The following is a 27,042-nucleotide window of genomic DNA, read 5'->3' as shown; positions in this document are numbered from 1 at the left end:
GTGTGCTGCAGTCCATGGAGTCACAAAGAGTTGGACACAACTGAGCGAATGAACAACAACAACCAACTGCTTATTACCTCCAGAATTATTCCTACTCTTAGTGGAGGCCATGAACACTCAGCTTAGCTGTATAAAAATACGACTACTCAAAGACATTTAAGTTTTGGTAATTCATTCCAAGTCGTACAATATTTATGCTTATAAAATACCATATAGTTTTAAATTTCACTTCACTAAAAGCTAAATTCTGTTCTTAGTATACCGCCTGACCATCTACTTCTAACCTAAGGAATTATCAGGAACACTATCTATCTCTCAAGAGGGTAATAATCACTACTGTTAGAACAGGAAAAAACAGAATTCTTTCCTGGTAGGTTTCTCAATTTATCCCACATAGTGAGGTCTCTAAAGTAGCAGTTCTTTAACTTCTTGGGGTTCCCAGACTCCTTTAAGTTTTTAATGAAAACACAAGAACTTCTGCCATATAGTTTTACAACCTGTACACTGACATACCAAAAAGGTCATCTATGGACACTTCTATTATAAAGGTATAAGAAACATAATAAAAATAATACTGTAAAGGCCACAGACCTAAGTGATCAGTAGAATATGACCTCAGAAAAGCTAGAATTAATTCAACCTGATATTACTATATCTTCCCTTAATTTTCTTTCCTCTTCTCCTCCTTCCAATTTTACCCTCTTCCCATCACCCCTCTTTGCTCTTAACAGTTCATTTCCTTATTTGGCTATTTTATAGAACTAAAGTCATTTATGGCAGAAAGTGAAGAGGAACTAAAAAGCCTCTTGATGAAAGTGAAAGAAGAGAGTGAAAAAGCTGGCTTAAAGCTCAACATTCAGAAAATGAAGATCATGGCATCTGGTCCCATCACTTTATACCAAATAGATGGAGAAACAGTGGAAACAGTGTCAGACTTTATTTTTTAGGCTCCAAAATCACTGCAGATGGTGACTGCAGCCATGAAATTAAAAGACGCTTACTCCTTGGAAGGAAAGTTATGACCAACCTAGATAGCATATTCAAAAGCAGAGACATTACTTTGCCAACAAAGGTCCGTCTAGTCAAGGCTATGGTTTTTCCAGTTGTCATGTATGGATGCGAGAGTTGGACTGTGAAGAAAGCTGATTGCTGAAGAATTGATGCTTTTGAACTGTGGTGTTGGAGAAGACTCTTGAGAGTCCCTTGGACTGCAAGGAGATCCAACCAGTCCATTCTAGAGGAGATCAGTCCTGGGTGTTCTTTGGAAGGAATGATGCTAAAGCTGAAACTCCAGTACTTTGGCCACCTCATGCGAAGAGTTGACTCACTGGAAAAGACTCTGATGCTGGGAGGGATTGGGGGCAGGAGGAGAAGGGGACGACAGAGGATGAGATGGCTGGATGGCAACACCGACTCGATGGACGTGAGTTTGAGTGAACTCTGGGAGTTGGTGATGGACAGGGAGGCCTGGCATGCTGCAATTCATGGGGTCGCAAACAGTCGGACACGACTGAGTGACTGAACTGAACTGAACTGATTCCAATGTTATGTTTCCTGTTCTAATTTCAAAAGTCAAAGTTTATTTCTTTAAAGAAAAGAAAAAACATTTGTTGAATACCAACTATTTGCCAGGTATTTGTCTATATTCTATCTAACAATCCACGATGGGGAGAGTATCCTCCAAATCTGGATGTTTGAAAATTTACAAGTCACTAAATCAGAGAAAAGTCAAGATATAAATCACAAAACAGTTGGGTACGAATGAAAATATGGCAAGTAAAAATTTAAAGTATAGTTAAAATACTACACGTGAAAATGTAGTTTTAGATTTATGTATTAAAAATTAATGAAACAAACATTCAACACAATAACTTTTAAAAGCTCAAGAAAGTGGAAAAATATAGGACAGAAATTAATGAAACAGAACAAGGAAAAATCAAATCAATAAAACCAAATGAGATTTTACAGATTAATGAAATAATCAGGCTTGCTAAAGTTTAACAAAAGAAAAACAAATACAGCAAATTATTAAAAATTTCAAACAGCACTAACTATATCTTAGAACTAAATTTTATCAGAAACTCATGGATGTTAAGCAACTCACCCAAGAGTACAAAGATCTTGGGTGTGTACTAGGACAGGTACTAGAATTACAGTTGGTAAATAGGGAAGTCAGAATTTTGACAAAAAGTTCCTCTTCTTTTCATATCATACCACCTCTCTTAGAATAACCATCAGGGTCTCAGTCTCCTTACAAATGAAAAAGAATGACATTTCTTAGGTCTCTTTTCAATCCATGATTCTATGAGCTTAAGCTGGTCTGTATATAAACAGTTTATTTCCTTATGTTGGTTCGATTGGGGGTGAAGGCAGAGTTGCTCTGTGTGACCAAGAATACATCTCAATCTACTACACTGAACCATCCTAATGTGTAAGTGCACTTTGCAAAACTTGAAAGAAACCTCAGCAAAACTTACAAGAAAAATAAACAGCGAACTTACAAGAAAAATAAACAGTGAGGTAACTGCTTCTAGGAGCTGATGCTTTACCAAAAAGGTAATGGATAAAACCCATATGTAAGAAATATTCTCCCTTCCAAAAACAAAATCCAACATATGTAAATTTAACCATGTTTGTTCATTTCCCTACATGTACATTTGGGTCTAACAAATAAGTCTACAGTTACTTTTGTGAAACTTGCTTCAACAAACCCTTTCATTTTCTCCTTTTAGCAGTCCAAGGTTAAAAGTAAATAAAATTTTTGGGGCTTTTTACTACTTAGTGTTACCTGAGCAGTTTTTAGAAAGTTCTATTCATTCCAAATTTAAGGAATGTTCTTTATTTGGTGTCCAATTCAGTTTGAATAAAATACATTTTGGAGAGAAAAACATGCAATATTTTTCTTGCTTTCTTTGGAAACAGGTGTTGCACATCTTTCCAGAATCACATGAAAACTCTTCCTGCAAATTGACAGGAGTTGTGTGTTATTTTTAAACAAAAAGGGTTCTCTTCTCCTCCTCTATAAAGGTAAAGAAAGTTTTTCAAAATTTTACCAACTTGAACAAGTGAAACTAGGAAGTATGCCAGGTAAGACAGTCTGTTTCCTCTGCATATCAAATGCTGAGACTCCTTGATTCATATTCCAGATCATTTGACAAATGTTTCACATCTAGCTCACAGCTAGACATTCATATCTGGCACTCAAGAGAGAATGCAGACTAGAGATGAATATCTGAAATTTCAATTATAAAAGGGATAGCTGAAGCCATGAGATCTTACTAAGATCAGAAAAAGTGGCAAGAACAATAATCTAAAGAAAAAAGAGACAGCTAACTAATAACCCACCTAGGTGGCGCTATTGGTAAAGAACATGCCTGCCAATGCGGGAAACAAAAGAAACGCAAGTTGGATCCCTGGGTTGAGAAGATCCACTAGAGAAGGGCATGGCAACTCACTCCAGTATCCTTGTCTGGAGAGTCCCATGGATGGACGAGCCTGGCAAGCTACATTCCATAGGGTCGCAGAGAGTCGGACACAACCGAAGTGACTTAGCACACACGCATGCCAATTAATGAGGAATGAACTACCAGGTAAGTAGGATAAAGAACATGAAAGAACAGTGTCAAGGAAAATGAGGAGGGGCACTTCTCAAAAATGCCAGTAATGTTTTTACTTAACTCCCTGACAGTATGCTAGGTTTCTTTTAATCACTTTAAAAGGTAAATGTTATTACATCATTTTGAAGATGAAGAAACTGGCCCGAGGGAACTTAGGTTACAGGATTGTGACTCAAAACCCACGTCAATGAGGCCATGAGCTTTTTGGGTTCAGATGGTCTTGACAATTACAGATGCCACTTAAAAAGAAGCAGAGCAGAAAAGGAACACACAAGTGGTAACTGATGAACCATGACAGAAGAACTGCAGTACTCTGAGTGAAAACAGAAAGACTGAAAGAATTAGAGAAAGAGAGTAAGTAATTGGGTAAAAAAACTTTTAAATGTCTTGTGATATAAAAGGAAGGAAAGGGGAGAATTTGGTCTACACCTTGAAGGATAAATAGAGCAAAAGAAGGGTGATGATTTTTTTGCTCTTGTCTATGGTGCAAAAGATGTGACAGTGAGCTGATGCAGTGAAATGCAGGTAGTGGGAGAGGAGAACTTGAGAATGAGGATGAATGGCTGGAGCTGAATCCACAGGAGATGAAAGGAAATGTAAACATACTGAGCTGCTGCTGCTAAGTCACTTCAGTCGTGTCCGACCCCATAGACGGCAGCCCACCAGGCTCCCCCGTCCCTGGGATTCTCCAGGCAAGAACACTGGAGTGGGTTGCCATTTCCTCTCTAGTGCAGGAAAGTGAAAAGTGAAAGTGGAGTCGCTCAGTCATGTCCGACCCTCAGCAACCCCATGGACTTCAGCCTTCCATGCTCCTCCGTCCATGGGATTTTCCAGGCAAGAGTACTGGAGTGGGGTGCCATTGCCTTCTCCAAAACATACTGAGACAACTCATCAAAAGCAGGGTTATACTTGTGGCTGATTCATGACATTGTATGGCAGAAACCAGCACAATATTATAAAGCAATTATCCTCCAATTAAATATAAATTTTTTTTAAAAAGGGTTGGTTACTGTTAGGGTTTTTGTGTTGTTGTTTTTTTTTTAATGTTTCCTATTTGATTTGTATTGCTCTGCAATGTAATCAGGTTCTGGTTACTCTTGGGACACCACATTCAGTATTAGTACACTCCCCTTGGCCCTTTGGCCTTGATGGAAACATGTGACAAAGGAAGAAAGGGAGCTGAAACAGTGTGAGCACCTCTGTGGATCTGATACCATACCAAACACTTAACAATAATTTTCATTTAATCCTTACAATACTAGAACACAAGCTCCAAAAAGGCAAAAATTTCTTTTGTTCTCTGATATACCTCAAGCACCTAAGACAGTTCTTAGTATAAGGTTGGCCCTCAACAAATATTTAGTGAATTAACAAAGAGTCACCATGCTATTACTATCCCCATTTTAAAGATGAGAGGATGACTCAAAGAGGATAAGTAACATAATTAAAGTCATACACATAATAAGGGTGAAATTAAAAATATTTAACAACTAGTACACACCAGCACGGTCATTCAGAACAGATGCCAGCTGGTGCTAGAGGAGCTGGGTTCTGCTTCAACCTTTTAGTTGTAGAATCTTGGGTAGGTCCATGGGAGGGTTGTGGGTGAGGGAAGGTAAGACTCAGATGTATACTGTCTACCAGTTTTGATAGTAAGTGATGCGTCCAGGACTCAAACACACACTTATCTGACTAAAGCCTTCTAAATGAAGTAGCAAATGGTACCATTTGCAAAAAAATGAGGAGAGTAGGAGATAACTGGAGTTTAATAGAGTAGAAAAACTGCAATGGGAAACAAATAAATTAAAAACTGATAACTGAGCTCAATCTGTTGCCAGACAATTAGGGAAAAAAAAAAAAAAGATAGTCCAACTGTGGTAGGGTAAAGTGCAAGGAGGAATAAGAGAAATATGAATGGGCAGAGCAAAAGTACAGGATGAAGATTTTCAATTCCAGGTAATTAATTTGGATATGCTTCAGTAAGAAATGAAAAATCAACACTGGCTTTGAGCAAGAAAAGACTTGATGGAAGTTGTACCTCAAGATGAGTTTGTGCGAGGTAGAGAGTGAGAAGGTGAAGAGCGGGAAGCCACGTGGGAGGGGTCCGTGGTCGAGAGCACTATATATTTGGGTGTGATTCACAGAGATGGCACTCAAAGTATCCAGGGGCAAGAGTTCAAAGAACAGTGCACCCTCAACTTTTAGAAATACCTACATTCTGGTCACTGGCTTGTAGTCACTACCTCTCTGTGGCTGACATGGTTTTACTATAAAAAGTACTTAGTTATCGTTTTGGTTTTCTGTTTAAGTTGAAACAAAAGGGAGAAAGTACAGTTTAGATATAAGTGACATTTACCAAACAAAGTTTTACTCTTTGTGGTTTTCTGTCAATAATTACCTATAATATCCTCAACCTTGGAGTCTCTTAGTTCATTAAGACACCTAAAATAAATTTGTGTATGTATTTAAACAGCTTTTTAAAAAATCCAAGACAACTATATGGGCAGGTTATTTTAATATATACCCTGAGATTTCTGCACAAAAAACAAGTTAGCCTATTTATTTATACACTAACAAAAATAAAAAGGAGAAGTTGGTCACCTGTTGTTACTGCCCCAGAAAGGCACACAGTGCCAACTGGCCAGGAACAACATTCATTCCTTCCACTCTCTCCTAGTAACAGCTGTTCTCTTTTTTTCTTCAAGCTGGCAAAGGTCACATTCAGTAGCAAACTTTCCATGCAGATTTCTACATGCAAAAAGCAAGGAGAAGGCTGACGTAACAGGGTGTGGGAAGAGACAGCTGATTTTGTTCTATTTTAATTTCTCCTGGGCATTTACCAGGAATATATTTTGGGCTTCTTTGATATCTGGAGCTATAACTATTAATCATTTTTCAGCAAAAAAAAAAAAAAAGCATTCTGTTTACATGAAACTGGACTTGAAGATGATATAAGCAAATTTTGAAGTAGGCAAAAAACTATAGCAAAATTGTACAGTAATATTTACATCATTAATGGCTGCCTAATTAAAATGCATTAGGCTAAGTGAAGAGGCCAAATTCAAAAGACTGCATACTGTATGACTCCATTTACTACATGGCATTATATGACATGCCATTTATATGACTTTATAGGATGGAGAACAGACTAGTGCTTGTCAGAGGTGCAGAATGGTGGGAGGAGCTGACTAAAAAAAAGAAATATGAGGGAATTTAGGGCGGCAACAGACTAGTTCTGTATCTTGATTGTGTGGTGGTTACATAACCCTAAATTTTAAATTGTCGACAATTCACAGAACTGTATCCCCAAAGAGTGAATTTTACTATATACACTTTTTTTAATGTTAGCTTAAGCCTCACATCACCTCTCTCTACTCCTTTTTTCAAATCTCTTCCACAAGCTCCAAACAAAAACCCCACCCCCTCCACCCAGCTAACACCTACTTGCCATTCCAGCTTCTTTCTATTCAGTTCCTCCTGGAATCTTTCCTTTGGTGTGGCAGGGTGGGGTCCTAAACAGAGCTGAGGCTTTGTAGTCAGATACACCTAGTTGGGCTTACTTTTGGCATTCTCCCAGTTACTACTTGAGTGAATATGGGCAAATTAACTAGCTCAGTTTCCTCATGCAGTGAATGCAAATAAATAGAATTTATGTACCTCCCTGTTGTAAACAAATTAAATGCTATTCCCTGATCTTTCTCCTCTGCCTACTGCCTTCAGAATCACTTTCTGAGTTTCCACAGACCTGATACTTACATAAAATTATCACAACACTTAACTCATGTACTGAAATTATTTATCTCTGGCAAATAAAATGGCTCGGTATCTCTCTGACTCCTAAACTCACAGAGGCCAGCATGTTCACTGACAGATAGTTAAATTGTTTGAAGAATATTGTGTCAACCTGATCTGGTCTTACTGTTAAAGAAGGAAATACTGGAAGAGAGAGAATCAGGAAGAAAAGGCTAGAACACCCTGAGACAGTCTGGGGTGGATGACTCAAGAAGGTTTTCCAAAATATCTACTAAGGTGTTACATACTGAACTACAGCACAAAAACTGCAGATAACCTAAATATTTAAAAACAGAGGTAAAGAGGGTTATGCCAAAAACAATGAAATACCACATAACCATTGAAGGTAACTTCGTAGAAGACTATGTCAAAAAGAGTACACGAAGTAACATCTCAACTTTTTTTTAGAGCACCGGTTTTTAAAAAAGTGTTAAGTTCATAAATATAAAAAGATACATAACCAAAATGTTAAAAGGCGTCATCTCTCAGTGGTAGTGAGATTAGTAATGATATTTATTTTCTTTTCTGGGCGTTTCAGAGTTTACCAATTTATTACATGTTAATTCTAGAAAATTTGGAAACCACAGAATAATTATTTTAAAAGAAAAAACTAATCTAGATTTCACTAATGATGCTATTCCATGTCCAAGACTCAGATGTCCAAAAATGGGGGTAAAATACATCATGCTGAATCCATATAGTAACATCATGTATTTCCAAAGTAAAATAGATTATAAACTATATACCTTTGGGAAAGAAACAAGATATGAGCAGTTCCTCTATTGAGAAAGTTTTTTAACTTGGAAGATCTATGAACAGATATACAGGAATATTTCATCAAATATTAACTACTGTATCTTTCTTTGAAAGTTTATTAAGAGACAACAAATTTCAGAAGACAATATAACATAGTGAATCAAGGAGAAAGTTCCTCCTTGAAACACAGTGTCTATAGAATTTATTTAGTCTTTAGCTTAAAAAAATGACACGTGCCTGCTTAGTCGTTCAGTTGTGTCCAACTCTCTGTGACCCCATAGACTACAGCCCGTCAGGCTCCTCTGTCCATGAGATTTTCCAGGTAAGAATACTGGAGTGGGTTGTCATTTCCTTCTCCAGGGGATCTTCCCCATGGGATCATAAACTACACCCCCCCCAACCCCATATCCTGCACTGCCAGATGATTCTCTACCATTGAGCCACCTGGGAAACCCAAAGAAATTATGAACTGTAGGGATTTATCCAGGTATTATTTAAGTTTGTAAAACAAAGCATCCCACATTCAGGTGAGAACACCTGATTAAGTTATTTCTCTCTCTGAACCAACGAGACTTCCAGTCTCAGAAATCCCATCCACAAACTTCGCTTAACCAACGAAATCTCCTTTTTCAGCAACTAGGCAACCGACAATTTCTCCCATTCAGCAGGAATGCCTATATTCCAAAGAATAAAAGTGTGTGTTTACTATTAATATTATAGTGATTCTTGAATAAAACTAACAAGCTCTAATGCCTTTATAGAATTTCTAGAATTGTTATCATCTAAAAAAGTATATACATAAATGCTTCTTTAGAGACTATGGATGGTGGTGGCTGGTGGGCAGATTTTAAATTCTTTAAGGAGACTGCATTAGCAACTGAACTTGTAGAAAAAATATCTGACAAACTTGATTTCACCATTTTGGTACAAATACATGTAAGAAGTACTTAACGAATCAAAACTACATGGTATTTGGCAGAAACCAACACAACACTGTAAAGCAATTATCCTTCAATTAAAAATAAATTTAAAAAAAATCAAAACTACAGTTAAAAAAGTTTAAACAACCGAACAAAATCCAGACCTAAGATCTCAACTGCTTTTAAGAGTTCACGTGCCCCTACCAATTAAAAAAATGTACTGTGTATTTAAATCTTAATTTATATGGATCCATCATGTCTACTCTGAAATTATGCCAAATGGCAAGGTTCCAGAAACTAAAATAAAGTTATACTAAGGTGTGTCTCAGAAGGAAAACATAAAAACTCTAACTTTGGCAGGAAGTGACCAAAGTAGCATATCTAAATTAGTAAGCTTTGTTTAAAACACATGTGCTTTTTTTAAAAAAAAAAGGCACACAAGCCAAAAAGTTTTGTAAAATTCTTTTTTTAATAGTTACAATGACTGCAGCAGCAAATCGTATATCCATCTTCCCAAAAATCTATGTTTCTACCACTCAAGTTAAATTTTATACAGAAGATAAAAGTTATCTTTTGTATAATTTTATACAGAAGATAAAAGCTGCAAGAAGGAAGAACTCCCACAAACTATTCCTTTCAGGCCAAGAGCAAACATGCAATGCTGAAACTACACACTAAACAGCAGCTACCATGGGAAATAAGAAAGAAAGACAGGCAGGTAACAGTTTGTTGACTGCCTACTAATTCTTATTTATTACTAACAAATCTGTGAAGTAGACAGTAGTCTCTCCATTATTCAAGTGAAGAAACTGAAGTTCAACAAGACTAATAAGCATCTGTGTGACCAAAAGCAAGAATGCCTAATAGAAATAGTACATGTGTGCTCAGTCATGTCCAACTCTTTGTGACCCCATGGACTGTAGCCCACCAGGCTCCTCTGTCCACAGGATTATCCTGGCAAGAATACTGGAGTGGGCTGCTATTTCCTGCTCCAGGGTATATAGCTGACCCAGGGATTGAACTGGCGTCTTCAGCAGCTCCTACAGCAAAGCAGAATTTTGAAACCAGTCTACCAGGCTTCATATACCAAATTCCACCGTATCTGGTTAACAATTACTTTGGAAAGCATGGATATCAAATAATCCATTGTTCTCAGTAAAGACGGTTCTATAAGAGGAATTCAACTATTCCTATACCATTGGCCTAAAAACGGTTCCTTTATCTAGCAAGATCATTCTTCCCTCACCTGGCGTATCACAAGAAACCATGACAACCTACTATCCCAGACTACTAGCTACTACACTCTCCTTTCTAATTCCAACTTTTTAAAAAGAACTACCAATACCCACAAATTTCCACTTCACCAATTACTCACTTCTCAGCCCACCACGATTTAAAAATGGCTTTACATAAAGTTATCAGTGACCTTAGTGTAACTAAACCAAATGGATACTTTCCAGGTGTTACCTTACCTTTCAGGAGGATGTAGACATTGTTACCACGCTCTTCTTGAGGCACTCTCTTCACTTGGCTTTCCAGAAACAGTCTTCTGGTTTTTTAAAGTGTCCTTTCCCTCTCAGTCTTGGCCTTTTTTTATTTCTTCCAACCAATCTGAAGCTCAGTCCTAAACCTGTTTTTTTTTCAATTTATAACTTCTTCCTGAGATTTCATCAATTCTCATGACTTCAATTACCATGAATATGCCCAGGACTCTGAAAAGTCAGACAGTTCCTCTGAGCTTTAGATCCATTTATCCAAACAAGGACCAGATACTCCTTCTTGGAAACTTCAAAACTTCACGTAACATGGTGAAAACCAAACTCACTATCTCATCTCCATCCCCATTCCCATTTCAAATGGGTTCTCTCCTAGGGCTCCCCAGTTTAGTTATTATAGAAATCTATCCAATTATACAAGCCAGAACTTTCAAAACTATCTTTGATATTTCTCTCTCTCTGACTCTCCATTTTTCCTATGTCACCAAAACTGGTCCATTTTCTCTCCCAGATACTTCACAAATCCCTCAACCTTCCTCCATCTCTACCAGCACCTCTTTACTTTCACTACCATTATCTCATTTGGACCCCTGAGACAGCTTCCTAACTGATCTCCCTGCTGCTGCTGCTGCTAAGTTGCTTCAGTCGTGTCCGACTCTGTGCGACCCCATAGATGGCAGCCCACCAGGCTCCCCCATCCCTGGGATTCTCCAGGCAAGAACACTGGAGTGGGTTGCCATTTCCTTCTCCAATGCATGAAAGTGAAAAGTAAAAGTGAAGTCGCTCAGTCGTGTCTGACTCTTTGCAACCCCATGGACTGCAGCCCGCCAGGCTCCTCCATCCATGGAATTTTCCAGGCAAGAGTACTGGAGTGGGGTGCCATTGCCTTCTCTGACTGATCTCCCTAAATCCATTCTTTTCCAGCTCCAATCTATTATTCCACCCTGCAGCCAAAGTCATCATTTTAAAAAGCTACCCTATCCTTCTTATTCAAAATCCTGTTTATAAACTCTCATAGTACCCAAACCTCTCCTTCAGAGCACTTAATGGTTCATTTTTATATTTATTTGTGTGATTATATGCATCTCCACTGCCCACAACAGAACTAAGCACACAATGTGTGTAAGAACGAATACTACCAGAATAAACAAATGCCTACTACATAATGGACACTGCATCACAGCCAACAAGAACGTACAGATGAAGACCCAGTCCTTTTCAGATAAAGAAACTGAAGTTGTGAACTTGGGTGATTCACCCTAGTAGGTGATCAGACCTGTACCTTTCCAGTGTCCATATTCTTTAAATTTTATGCATCCTATGAATACAAAATAATTTTGTAAAACTTTTATACATTAAAAAAAATAAATGGGACTAGTATCTTGATAAAATAAAAAATATTTTAATAAAGTTCTGTTGAAATTGCAAGGTAACACCCTACATTTAAACTGCAACAGTTCATTCTCTCTTATTTTTGAGTAATTAGTTTGCACAGATATGATGCTAGCCCCCTTAAACAAGTACCATTCACACCCTTTATTATAGAAAGTATTAATAAGTTTTTATCTCCTATAACATAAACATCTTCTTCTGAATTATATTCAGATAATACACTAAAATATGTTTATAGCTAGCCCCTATCTGAGCTATAACATTTCTGTCACAACTCTATTTGATATATCTGACAGTTCAAAATTTCAAACCCCTCTGCTTTTAATTTATAAAACATTCAACCAAGTTACGCCATCTTCCAATCTCAATATTTTATTCTTTTTAAAATTTTATTGATTGATTGACAGGTAAATGGATTGACTGATTTTTGCCACACTGGGCAGCTTGTAGGATCTTAGTTCCCTGATCAGAGATCAAATCCATATCATGGCAGTGAAAGTGCCAAGTCCTGGGAATTCCCTGGTGGTCCAGTGGCTAAGACTCCATGCCCCCAGTGCAGGGGGTCTGGGCTTGATCCCTGGTCAGGAAACTAGATCCCGCATGCTGCAACTAAAGATCCTGGGTGCCACAATGATCAAAGATCCAGTGTGGCCGCAACTAAGACCCAGGACAGCCAAATAAATAAATATTTTAAAAGAGAAAGAAAGAAAGCACTGACTCCTAACTACTGGACCACCAGGGAATTCCCCTCCAATCTCAGTATTTCATTCTTAATTATGAAAAGTCTGAGGACATGAAGCAAGGGTAACTATAACAAAATTTTTTCAGCAATCTGTTCTCTTTCCCTAGTAAATTCTAAACATAGGTTGAATTATCGTTGACCAACCTAAACAACAAATTCTTTACTTCAGGAAATTTAAACCATTGTAAATGTGACCCTTAGATTTATCCAACTAAAAATCAGAATCTCCACTATAATCTCTTTACTGGGAAGCACTTCTTTACTTATTCTAGGCCTCGTGAGGCACCGTCATGATTAACCCTATTGTCCTGCTTTCTCTCAAGGAAGCTTCATCCTTTCCTAACTTCCTCTTGCAAGGTAAAAACGGACTATAGCAATATTCACTTCTTCATTTAAAAAAATTTTTCTTTTCCTCACTTTACTCTTTGCCTCCCTTTTTATCAGAAGAAATTAAGTTAGCCAAAGCCAAGATCAGGGCTGTCACAACTACTGAATAGCTCAATGCTTTTAAGTATAAGCTTTAAATTATTAGCAAACAAAAATATGATTCTTAAATAGGACTCAACTTCAATAGTTCTTGTAACTTTGGCCATAGTATTTTACTTCTGGTGTATATATTTCCAATTGGTGGTAGGTTTCCAGGGTTATTGGGCAGATGAAATCCCTTAACTGTTCAACGGAAGCTATATGCCAATGCCCTACAGAGTAATGCATCATTCTGCCAGCCAACGCTACACAGAAACATTAAGGTCTCACCACTCCAATCATTAACTGACTAACAAACTACAAGACTAGTACTGAGGAAAACAGAAACATAATCTTAGATAATGTAATTATTTTATTTCAAAGAACATCTCTCTCCTATTTCCTATTAAATATTCTGCAAGTCACTGGAATAGAATAGAGCACAGGCAAATACAAAGTTAGAAGAGATTTCCCTGGTATTTCAGATGTTTGCCAAAAGATTTTGACAGTCTTAGCTGAAGATAAACTGCTACTGATACAGATGACAATCTCCTGATATTAAGCAGACTAGATCTAACCTAGTCTAACTGTGATTTATTTTTGTATTTTTTTTTTAATTTAATGGCAGTTGAACGTCCTTTTTCATCTTTTTTAAAACTGAAAATCTCCCTTCACTGAAATTTCAGTGAGTCTGACCAAATCATATTCTGCTTTGGCTTCTCAAGGTGGCATATGTCACCACTTCTAACAGTATGGCTGACATAAGAGTATCCAACTAGTTTCAAGATTTCGTAAGTTATTTGGTCACTGATAAAGTCATATGCCTATGTGTGGCAAAAAAGAAACTCAAGCAGGGGCCCTACATTATTTGTATCAGGGATCATTTTTCCTATGTCACTACTTTCTGAATACTTCAGTCAGCCTTCAGATTTTTCCTGTTTTCTGCTGACAACATTCCCTTCACGACCTGGCTAGATCAATAACAGATCTCCTACAAGTGTGCTGCCTTGCTCAAAATGCCCCGTTTACCCTGCGTTCTTTGTTTTCCTACCCTAGTGTCAAATGCCCAAATATGTTCTGCAGCTATTGACTCTCCTTAATAAGAAAGTTTGCTTACCATTATGACCCAGAGAGATAGATAAGGCAGACATTATTCTCATTATAATTTACACATGAGTAAACGAAACAGCCCATGTGATCAGAGAGAACAGCAGAAGCAAAACTAGAATGTGACTTAAAAGCCAACCACGTTCACTACCAGATCACACTTTGAACCCTTTAAATAAATTACATAAACAAAATTGTTATTCAGTGAAAAATCATCCACAATGTCAAATCCTAAGCAAGGCAGGGAAGTCTAATGCAAAAAACTTATCTTCTTAAAAGATAATTTATTCATTGTTAGATTTGGTTAGTAATTAAATTACAGTCAATGGCAGAACTTAGAATCTCACTCATATTCATATAGATATCCAACACTAGCTATAAAGTTGAGTATTACCCATAACTTGCCTAACAAGTTTTGATAACATCATAATGTAAGAGACCTCTTCTCCAACTAGGCCACTGGGTTAGACATAGACAACATATGAGAAGGAGCATATTCAAAATTTCTTTCTCTTATCAATGCCATTTTTTAAAAATATAAAATATAATAAATGTCACTTGCTTCTGCTACACTGTATAACTATACTAGGTATATTTTCCAAATCAATTAGGATGTCATTTGAAAAACTGTTTAAATAGGCTTTTTAAAGAAAAATATTGTAAATATATAATATTAAAACATAAAATATTATAAAAGTATGGATTTTAATTACATTTAGCCATACATTTAATTATAGAGTCATACTGCCTTTATGATATGGAAGGCTATCCTAAAATTAGGCCTATCCCAGAACACTGCAGGTGGATGTGACCACTATAAACATTTATTTCTTAAACTTCATGGAAAGAAAACAAGGAAAAATTCTTACTGATCAAGAGAAGTTATGAAAAGAACCTGTTATGTTTAGCTGTACTGCAGCCATACTTCAGCCTCAACTGCAAGTTATTAGGTTCTGACTAGCTCATATTCAAGAAATAAAATATTCATGCTTTAAAACGTGAGTACCAAGAGAAGTTACCATTACCCAAATCATGCCATTTCCACTTCACACACACCTTTGTTTATTACTATTTCACTCAACTACAGATATTCATATTGGTACCTTGTCTATGAGCTGTGGAAATACTGCTCACCTAGAAGTAAAATGATAAGATCTCAGTGAGGTATCTGATTCCAGAAAGAAACAGGTTAGGAGTAATCAGAACATCTCCCATAGTGATCTGGGCACGAAAAACTGAAATATGAACCAGGTCCCAATTCAAATGCTATTTAAACTGAAGCTAGAACTACACTAAACAATGTCCCAAAAGAAAACTCCCCAGTACATGGTATCAAATTTAAACAACAGACGGGATCAGTGGCCAAATTGGGTTATTATCTTAATAGTGATAATGATACAACGGGACAGACCAGGACTATGTTAAACACTTCACATACACTCTCTCACATTATCTCATCTAATTTCACAGCACTATGAGGAAGACACTATTATCATTATCTTTTTCCTCATTAGGTGACAAGACTTATGGAGAGGTGAAACAACCTGCCCAATGTCACACAGTTAATAGCAGAGTTAAATTCCAACCCCCAGAAGAGTGACTGACTCAAGTATCTTGCCTACTCATTCATGTAAAAAATATCTGAATGCCTAACATGTATTACACACTTTCTAAGCACTCATATCGGAGAAGGCAATGGCACCCCACTCCAGTACTCTTGCCTGGAAAATCCCATGGATGGAGGAGCCTGTTGGGCTACAGTCCATGGGATCGCTAAGAGTCAGACATGACTGAGTGACTTCACTTTCAGTTTTCACTTTCATGCATTGGAGAAGGAAATGGCAACCCACTCCAGTGTTCTTGCCTGGAGAATCCCAGGGACGGGGGAGCCTGGTGGGCTGCCGTCTATGGGGTCGCACAGAGTCAGACATGACTGAAGTGACTTAGCAGCAGCAGCAATGTTCCCCAAGGTTTACAGTATCCTGGCTGGAAAGTAAAAGTGAAGATCTCAGGAGCAATTGTCCTGAAATTCACACAGACTTCATTAAAATACCTGCTTCTCTCCCCTTACAGCATCTGTGTACCCCTTGGGGACAGAGACCCTGTCTCACTCACTCTTAGTACCCAAGTGCTCTGACATATCAGGCACTCAGCTTACCATATGGTATTGTCATTGTTTGTTACAAGTCTGTTTTCCAGAGTAAGCAAGAAGCTACTTGAGATCCATGAGTTTTATTTTTTCACCCATTTTTGTATCACCAGTGCTAGGGCATACAACAAGCCTATTACTTCACAGTTTTGTGATGATTTCATGAGTTACGTAAAACATTTACCACAGGCTCATTTATGCATTGAATAAGGAATAGTTTTCTTCTTATTTACCTCTCAAGCACCTACGAAGTCAAGCCCTCTTTTCCTGCTGACGTAAATGAACCAAAAGGCAAGGCAGAACCTGGCTTAACAAGCTGCCAATTAACTCAAGAGCTCATCCGCTACACATTTCCTATATGTCATTTTCCTAGGCACCCCACCCTGAAAAACAGACACAGGAAACATTTCCAAGAAGTGACAACTGAGAACTAAACCATGAGGTTCTAACTATATCTACTGGAATGAGTTAGCAAAGGTGACTCTAAACTCTACACACGTGATTCACATGACATGCAATAAAGTACAAAGGTCTTCCTTTCCTGGGTAAAATGGCCTATAACAACAGTGCTATTTGGAGAAAAAAATCTATGAGTATATTAGTGATCTGGCTTTCCAGATGGCACGGTGGTAAAGAACCCACCTGCTAATGCAGGAGACACAGGAGATGTGGGTTTGATCCCTGCATTGGGAAGGTCCCGTGGAGAAGGAAATGGCAACTCACTCCAATATTCTTGCCTAGAGAATCCCCATGGACAGAGGACCCTGGCAGACTATAGTCCAAGGGGTTGTAAAAGAGTCAGACACAACTAAGCGACTAAACAACAACAAACTTTACTGATCAGGGCAAATCGGTTATATCTTCCAGTATGATATACCCTCCGAGCAAACTCTTAGTAGTTATTAGGAGTTTGATTTATGAAAAATTAAAGTGCCTCCTTTGGACAGCAGATACATGCTCAAAACATAAGCAGAAACTGACTATGAAGCCACATTATATGGAATAAAGATAGTCATAAAAGATTTAGCCCACCTAAAATAATCACTGCTTTTACAGCCAATTAATTCCCTCAGTCCCTCATTTCTTACCCTCTTCATTTCTCAATCTGGACAGTCAATCTGAATTCAAAAGTTGTAACTCTTAAAAATGCATTTCCCAATTCCCAACCATGCCACTTCTTACCTGGATTCCATTGGCAGTTTCTCAGCTACCTGAGGCCTTAGTTCCACCATCAACAGAATGAAGATAACTAAGCTATCCTCCCTGAGCAGGTTTTGATAGACCTCATAGCCACACACAGACATAGAGCACTAAATGTCAGTTGTTATTATTATCCACTTTGACATTTAGAAATAAGCTGCAATAGTTACTATTAAGAACACTAGGATACATACTGTATTCCCGCCACACTGGCCTCTTTTCTGTTACAAATGCCCTTTGCCCCTCAACACCTGCTCTTTCCTATGCCTGGAATCATCTTCTTTCAGCTCCTCCATGACCAACTTACTTTCATTCTTAAATCTGAATTTAAATATGCCTTCCTCAGAGAAGCCTTCCCTGAGATTATGACCCTGACCCCTCAATATCTCACTCTCTTCTAACCTTGCTTACATTCTTTCATGGCATTCACAAATATCTGTAACTATTAGTATAGAGACCTTACTTATCTTTTTCACAATGAAATTTACAACTCCTAGCATTGTAAATATTAAGCACGCATGTGTGTGTGTGTGTGTGTGTGTGTGTGTGTGTGTGTGTGTGTGCTTAGCCATGTCCAACTCTTTGTGACCCCATGGACTGCAGCAATGCCAGGCTCCTTTGTCCATAGAATTTTCCAGGCAAGAATATTGGAGCGGGTTTCCATTTCCGTCTCCAAGGAATTTTCCCACCCAGGGATTGAACCTGAGTCTCCTGCATCTTCTGCATTGGCAGATGGGTTCTTTACCAGCTGGGCCATCAGTGAAGCCCCATTAAGCACATAATAGCTGATAAACAAGTGAACGATGTTGCAACATCAAATATTTTAAAACTTAACATTGTATTCCTAAAGGAAATCAATATTAATATTCATTGGAAGGACTGATGTTGAAGTTGAAGCCCCAATACTTTGGCCACCTGATGTAAAGAGCCGACTCATTAGAAAAGGCCCTGATGCTGGGAAAGATTGAGAACAGGAGGAGAAGGGGGGTGAAAGAGGATAAGATGGTTGGATGGCATCACCAATCCAATGGACATGAGTTTGAGAAAACTCCGGGAAATAGTGAAGGACCGGGAAGCCTGGTGTGCTTCAGTCTTGAGGTCACAAAGAGTCAGGCACGACTTAGCAACTGAGCAATAACACTCTATTAAACACAACATAAAAAATAAAAGTAGTATCAGGTTAACATATGTCAAAATAAATAGCTGAGGTAATTCCCTAGAGATCCAGTAGTTAGGCCTCCATACTTCCACTGCAGGGGGCCGGCGTACGATCCCTGGTCAGGGAACTAGGATCCCACAACCAACACAGCACAGCCAATAAATAAATATCTGATTGAAAAAACAGAAGTAAGAAGGAGATGGGGTATGAAGAGGTATTACACAATAGTCTTTTCTTTGATGCCTGCTTAACCATAGGCAGGAAATCAAACAACAGAATTCATACAAATGAGGGAATACAATTAGAGTCATTCAAAAATTTTAGGAATATTAAGTCTACTTTTTATATGGTGACTCAATCAATTCCAAGGCCTGGACAATAAAAATAGTGAAGGTGACCGACCAGTGTCTGGCTAACTCCATTTTCTTAAGTTGAAATTCAGGACTTAACCACTGTATAAAGTAACAGTTTTTCCATCTGTTTAGTTACACTCTACCACAGACTATACAGATCATTTTCCAACATAGCTGGGATTACCACTACCTGAAGATCATATATGTGGTTTTTACACATGACTGATAAGACACTACTATTTCAAGATGTTCTGTAAGCTTCAAAGACATTCCATGAGTATTCACAGGGAACAGTTTGAAGTTTGTGTTTTTGTCCCTAATACAAAACTATGTTGATGTTATTTTTACTAAAATAATGTTTTAATTATTGCAGGATTATAGAGGATTACTTTTATTTGACAATCATCTTATGCACACGAGTGCAAGGCCTACTCTAAGACCTTTATATTTTCACTCATTTAAGCCTCACAACAACCATACAAGGTAGGTACTTTATCATTACACAGCTGACACAACAGACACACACAGAGGAAATCTGCCTACGGTTGCACAGCTAGTAAATGGAGGAACTGGAATTGAACCTACAGTTTGGATCCAGAGTCCATCACTAGACTATGCTGTCTATCTAATGTTTTAAAGAAAAATCAATAGTTCATAAAGTCATAACCAATGTTAGATTAGTTTCAGTTAAGTAAAACTGAAACAACTCAGTCTGAGCCATCTGGGCTTTAAATCAAGACAGCAAGGTTGAAGGGCGAAGGAAAGCAGGAAGGAAAAAGTGAAAACGGAAAATAAGGTACGTAGAAACAGAAGGACTTCCCAAGTAGCAGTGGTAAAGAATCCACCTGCCAACACAGGAGATGCAGGAGACTCAGGTTTGATCCCTAGGTCAGGAAAATCCTCTGGAGAAGGAAATGGCAACCTGCTGCAGTATTATTGCCTGAAAAATTATGGACAGAGGAGCCTGGTGGGCTACAGTCCATGGGGTCACAAAGAGTAGGACATGACTGAGCACACACACATACAGCAAAAAGGAGGGACAAAAAGAAAGAAAAGAGTTACTTGTAACCACTGTTCATAATATCTGAATGAATCCTTTTTCAGAAAGAAAATAAGGGACAAGACAGTGCCTATATAATCCCTAACTAGCTTATTACACAGACTGTATATTTCCATCCTAAATGCTGAATTAAACCAGTAATTTAGGAGGAAATAACATTTCAAATTCCTTTGCAGAAGGGAATTCCCTGTTGTTCCAGTGACTAGGACTCCCGGCTCTCATTACCAAGGGTCCGGGTTCAATCCCTGGTCTAGAAACTAAAATCCCACAAGCCATGGGGCAAAAAAAAACCAAAAAAAACACAAAAAACGTTTCTCGGGACTTCCCTGGAGGTCCAGTAGTTAACAACACTCCATGCTGCAGGAGGGCCTGGGTTCGATCCCTTGATGGGGAACTAGATCCTACATGCCAGAGCAACCAAAAAAAAAAAAAAACACATAAAAAACCTAAAGCTACATGTTAACTAGTTCTCTTAAAATGTAGGTTTTAGTAACTTTCTACCAGCTTCTTTTTAAGTCAGATAAACAGTAACAATTTAAACTTTAATTTCTTATCAAAAGGAATTAGAATAATTTCACAAACTGAGTAACACATAGGGAACTTTGGTAGAATTCAGCCAAAAATGACTAAGCAAGAAAGATATTAACAAAGATTATGGCATGTCCATGAGTTTCCAAAAGGGATTTAATTCAAATAGAATATAAAGGAAAAAATTACTTTTCACAAAAGCTATAGAGGGGAATGTTTTCTGAATATTTCCATACTCTCATCCAAGCAAGGTAAATTCAAGTTTAAAGTCAACTGTATAAAGCCAACTAGAGCCAAATACTATCAGTTTCTTCCAGGCCTCTGCTTTTGTTCCAAACTAGCCATTTAAAGGTAGAAAAAGTCTTGCAAAAGGAGGCCAGTCTGACCCAAGAATATGCCAGTTTGACAAATTTTTGTTCATTTTTTGAGATTCCGTCCCCCTCTCAATGGCTGGGAGAAAAGACAAAAGTTATATAAAACAGAGAAACAAACAGTAAACTTTAAGCAGAAGCAAAAGAAGTTAGCTTAATAGAAGTAAACAGAAATTGAAATGGCAAGTAATCAGGATAGTACTATGTCCTATTTATTTACTTACTTATTTACCTCTTTGGTATCTAACAGAATTCCCAGCATCTACTAGATAATAAAACAAATGTGTGGGTGAATTCACCCAATAATGAGTAAATGAACAAATAAATGTTAGGAGAAAAAGGAAGGCTGCAGACTTTCAGCAAAGGAGACTCTTTCATTAAATATCTGACTTTCCCTTAAGAAAGTGGCCCAAACTGAGATCAGGAAAAGGAGCACTCCTATGGCTAATACCTAAGGGGCAGAATGAGATCAGCATAATTACTGAAGAAGAATAAGTAATGCGATTCCACAATCACCTGGGGCTTCCCAAGTGGCACTAGTGTTAAAGAACCTGCCTGCCATTGCAGGAGACAGAAGAGACTCGGGTTTAATCCCTGAGTCAGAAGATCCCCTGGAGGAGGGCATGGCAACACATTCCAGTATTCTTGCCTGGAGAACCTGCATGGACAGAGAAGCCTGGCAGCCTATAGTCCATTAGGGTAGCAAAGAGTCGGACATGACGAAAGCAACTTGGAACGCACACACAACCACCTAGTATGGCTGCCAGTGTTCTCTGCTGCCAGATTTTCCCCTAAATTTACTGACTGATTTGGCATAAAGGTGATACCATGTTTGCAGTATGTTGAGGAAACCATGACCCCCTCCCTTCTAAGAAAACCAATGTTGGAGCCCATGAGTTCCTGTTATCATCTGCTTTTATGGGCCAATGTAATTGCTGTCAAGTGCAGAAAGGGAAGTCACCTCAGATCTGTTTTGGACATAACATGAGTATTATCAGTAGCCCCCTGGCAAAAAACAGCACACCCAAATAAAGTATTTAAATAAGAATTTTATGAAGGAACCATCTTCAAAGGTATAGGTAGGATTTACGGAAAGCAGCAGGGAATGGTACCAGCAACATCATCTCTAGGCTAAACGGGCGAGTAGAGGGTTACCAAAACCCAGAAAGATCTGTAACTGTAGCTGGCTGGCACAGATGGCCACTGAATAGAAGCTGTGACCTACTCACAAAACACAAAATAGCTCTGGCAACGCAAATCCAGCAGGAAGAAACTGGGTCTTCCAGGCCTCCTGCTGTTGTCCCATTGGTCAAAGTCAACCAGAAACAAAAAGCAACAGCCTAGTTGCAGTTCACAGCACTAGCCTCCCAGAGCATAGCGCAGGGTGGAGAAAAGATCTAGAGGAGCCAAAAAAGAAGGCACAATATAGAAAGATATTCCAAATGACTGCTACCCAGCAAAACTCAGGCACATAAAAAGGTTCTGCCAGTTCCACCTAAAACTTCCAGGCATCACGAGATACCTGCAAAAAAGTCATACACACAGCTACTTACTTGGGCTCCCATTGCCCTGTACTAAGCTGAGAAGAAAAAAAAAAGATTCTAAGAGTACTCCTGGGGTAACATTTGTCATTTCTGCATCTCTAGACAAAAACAGACAACCCATTTATCTATGATAGATCATTTATAGCACAAATCTTTTTTCTGTACTCAAAGAGCATCTATTCCATACCTTTATTATTACATTTATCATGATGTAGTATAACCTCTTGTTTGTTTCTCCCTCATTAGACCCTAAGCTCCTTGAGGGCACAGACTTTCTAATTCATCTTTATCTTTAGCACCTAACATGAACTTGGAACAGAGTTAGCCTTCAATCAATGTGCACTGAATCAATTCATTGGCAGCCTAATGCCAGAGTGCATAAAATCTAAAATGACTCTCAGCAATTAAGTTTTATTTAGGACGTGGTTTAACACAATGAGCAAAACACAGCTTTCACATCAGCCCACTACGATTCTCTGTACAGCAGCTTTTCTTGTGTGCTCAGGTGATATTTATAGCCTTTTCTACAATCATAGAACTCATTATCAAAGGAGCCAGAGAAAGCTGGCAAGACCACACTCCATCTCAGAAAGGAATCAAATACACATCATCTCTCAAAATTCTCACTCTTTTTCCAAGAAGAGACCAGATCCACTGAAGGAAGTAATAATTTGGGTATATTATGTGGAGGAAATCATGTTTCATAGTGGTGATAATACTGACTTGGGACAGAAATGCTTTTACACGTGTGTAAGCATGCACACACCCGCCCCCTTACATACAGGCATGTTTATCATTTAAACAGACATCACTTTCTGTAATATTATAAAATAGCCATGTAACACAATCACATAACATCATCATATTAAATGGATACACTGCATGATGTTGGGTGATCATTAACAGAACCTGGAACATATTCACATTATAATTAAGAACCACTTTCACATAACCCTGTACTTATGATCTGCTTGATCATCTTTCTGTTGCTACAGTCAACTTTTACCTGTAGTTCTCCAAAGAAAAAGAAAAAACTTAATGCCAAGTTGATAACCCTCTTTGAGCTACCACTATTTTAAAGGCCGCCAACCTCCTATTGTCAGTAAGATGAATAAAAATAAAACTTTAAATGACCCTTAAAGGTGACTTTTTGGCAGTCCAGTGGTTAAGACTCTGCGCTTCAACGGCAAGGGGTACAGATTCAATCCCTGGTTGGGGAACTAAGATCCTGCATGCTGTGCAGCTCAGCCATAAAGTTTAAAAATAAATAAAATAAAATGACTCATAGACCCCACTAGAAAGGTGAGTTTTTTAATAAAAATATATAATCTCCCAAAACTCAGCATGAAAATACTTTGTATCTCTGGAATCACTGTTCTCCTTCACTGTTGTTTATAACAGAATATTGATGCTATTAAATCTAATGTCATCTTATATACCAAATTAAAATAAGCCAGTATTTCACTTTATATTTAGGAAAAGGGAATTCTGAGCTTATCTTGACAATACACTTAATTATTTTAAAACTCTAGCAATACAAAAACAGAGAAAATCTGTTTTTCAAATAGATCAGGTATCTGATACTGATACTTAATGCATAAGTCTCCTAAACAAGCTTTTTCCAAAACCAAAGATTTTAAAATCAGAAATAACAATTTTATCTTTTATTGAGAGTCATCATAAATTCTGCAGCTGTCAGGCCAAGTTAGCAATAAAATTACTCTTAATTCTATTGGACAGTTATGGGATGCTTGCAGCATGTTGAAAACAGACTACAAAACCCCACAATTTTATAAAGTTGTACTGCAATAGTTCCCTCAAATATACATGAATTAAAATAAACAAAACATAGATTTAGTATATGGCTCTGTGTTTAATAACATTGATCTACCTAAGAGCAGTATTATGTTTCATCTATCCTGCTTCAGTGCTTGGCCCAAAGAGAAAACGCATTTGTTTCAAAAATTAGTAACTGCATAAGGTAGGAAAAATGGGAACTTTATATATAACTCTGACAGTACAGTATGTGGCAATAATAGGATAATATCCAATATATTAGAATTTTAAAAATGACTTCTGACAACATTTTCCTCTCCCCTCACTGAAACATAAATGAAATTTAACAAAGCTCCACAAACACTGAGTATAAATTTAAATACATTTTAAAATATAACATATTTACCAAGGTAAACTTTTCATTGCCAATAAATCTGAATATAATTAATGTAATTATGAATATGTCTGGACATCTGAAAGGATCACTTGTGTTTTTATAAAAATAGTATTCCAAAATCGTGTTTCCCTTTCCTAAACGGAATTTCTAAAATTCACTGTGGGGCTATATAGGAAATGTCCTGGTAAACAATAAAGATGTTTCATAAGCAAGACTTTTCCTCAAAAAACAGGTAACAGAATTTATAAAACTTCGGCAAGACTACAAGCACCTAAATGGTCAGGTTTGAGGCAGGGGAGACGGTACTGGATTAAAAGCGGAGGAAGTTTCCTCTCACCGAAAAGCCATTATGCAGACCTGCGTCTAGGATGCTAAAGTCACAGCTCTCCAACGCTGAGAGCTCGCCAATACTATTACTTCGATACTCAAACATGAGGACTACCCGAACATCGAGCAGGTCTTCTGGTAAGTATTTTTTTTCCAAAACGTATAAATAGTTCAAAGATACTGCCTTACACAATACATATGAAGACGGTGAAAATCTCTCCTTCCAATGCCTAGACCTTACCCAGATGACTTCGATTCTTTTTCGTCAAAAGAGCAACTGGCGACCAGAAGCCCTACGACTGAACTCTTCAGTCAGAAAGACAACGCCAAATTCGCTGCAGCCAAAGAAACGTCCAATGCTCCTTGTGGGCTCTCACAGGAGATGGAAACCTACACGATGACGAGGTCTGTGCAGAGAAGGAAACAGCAGGTCTGGGGCACACCACGCCAACCCCATCCCCCTCAAAAGTAAGCTTCTTCAAACCTATAGGCAGAAACCTGGTATCATCACACCCACTTACAGCCTGACAATTTACAAGCCGGTAACACCTTCTAATTAGGAGCGTTCTAACCTTTTATAGACGAAAACTTAAAACTGCTTCCCACAAGGAAGATAAACCTGGCACTGGCGCCAGTTACTGAGAATTCCCAGTGCATCAAAACCCTCCGGTTTTGTCACCAAACCTGATGAGCCAGTGACCACCAAGCTTCCCTACATCAGCGAGGGGAGGACCCCACCCTCTCTGCTGGGAGTGAAACGGGAAACAGAGGACAGCAGAGCAAGGGATGGAGCGCAGAGGCGTGAACAGCATCCAAGCAGGGTGGGCTCAGCGCACCGGCGGGCAATAGAAAGGCAGACTGACAGCAGCGGCCACGCGGGGATGCGGGCTGCGAAGCAGGGTCCCCGGGCTGCGGAAGCCGCCCCAGCGTCTAGCCGGGCAAGGCTCGCGCGTCAGGCACACGCCCCCCACGCCCGTCCGCGATTCCCGGCGAGTCACCTCCCAGCGGACACACGCCCGCACCCCACCGATGCACCCCACCCCGGGCTCGCGCGCACACGCCCCTCGGGCCGGCGGCGCGTACGTACCCAGCAACACGCAGAGCACATCGAGGGCCACGTACGGCAGCCGCGTCTTGTCAAACATGGTCTCCGCACGGATTGCAGAGGAGGCACCCGATTCAGGAGACCGGGCCGGGGACTGGCGACGGCTCCTCCCAGCCAGGGGAGAGCTGCTAGGGCTGACGGGGACCCCCGCGGCGTTCTGACGGGCAGCAATGGCGCCCACGACCCCTCCCCTCACAGCTCCCGCAAGCACTGGGTCCGGGCCGAGACGCTCGTGTGCCAGCCGCGGCGGCTCCGTAGCCTCAGGCCCTCCTCGGTCGGCCCTGGCCCGCCCTGGCTGTTGGCTGTCCACAGCCAGGCACCCTCTCCAACAGGCGGGGCGTCCGGACTCGTGCTTTAAGGATGGGGACCGGTAGGCCCCTCCCGCGGGGCAGCGCGGGACCTGCCTGCGCGCGGCCTCGCGGGCTGAGGGAGCGCAGCGGCGGCGGCGGGGCGGCCAGTGAGGGGCACGGGGCGGGGCCGGGAAACCCCGGCTCGGGCGCGTCAGCCAATCGGCGCCTCCGGTCCCGACCTGCGGAGCCCGCCCCTCAAGTGGGACGCGCGGCGGACGGGCGGAGCGTGGGGGCACCTCCCGTGCAGTGCGAGGGACGTTGTTCAGACACGCTTTCTGCTGGTGTCGCCGAACCTGGCCTTCTGATCTCTGGCCACCGGTCGTTGGTGCTTCGGAGAAAGAACTGGACCCACCCCCACCCCGGTTGCCTGCCAGCTCTCCTCATCCATGGGGATTGGGTAATAAAGAGAAACGGGGTTGTCAATGACAGTCTCTCT

The 27,042-nt window shown here is 39.4% G+C and overlaps 1 protein-coding gene across 2 annotated transcripts in view; it reads right to left on the bottom strand.

The window, feature by feature from the left end:
• Nucleotides 1-26,707, bottom strand: part of PLPP1 (phospholipid phosphatase 1) — a 104,287-nt gene extending 77,580 nt beyond the window's left edge. The window contains exon 1 of one of the 2 annotated variants that reach the window (XM_027520379.1): nt 26,239-26,707. In XM_027520379.1, the coding sequence (XP_027376180.1) occupies nt 26,239-26,296 (58 nt within the window). In that variant the 5' untranslated portion in view covers nt 26,297-26,707. The remainder of the gene's footprint in view (nt 1-26,238) is intronic. The other variant, XM_027520377.1, reaches the window with a different exon arrangement.
• Between the last annotated feature and the right edge of the window lie 335 nt (nt 26,708-27,042).

The sequence above is a fragment of the Bos indicus x Bos taurus genome, chromosome 20 (assembly GCF_003369695.1).
Source record: "Bos indicus x Bos taurus breed Angus x Brahman F1 hybrid chromosome 20, Bos_hybrid_MaternalHap_v2.0, whole genome shotgun sequence".
Classification (NCBI taxonomy): domain Eukaryota; kingdom Metazoa; phylum Chordata; class Mammalia; order Artiodactyla; family Bovidae; genus Bos; species Bos indicus x Bos taurus.
Note: the sequence above shows the minus strand (reverse complement) of the source record. Positions and strands in the feature narration are given on the sequence as shown.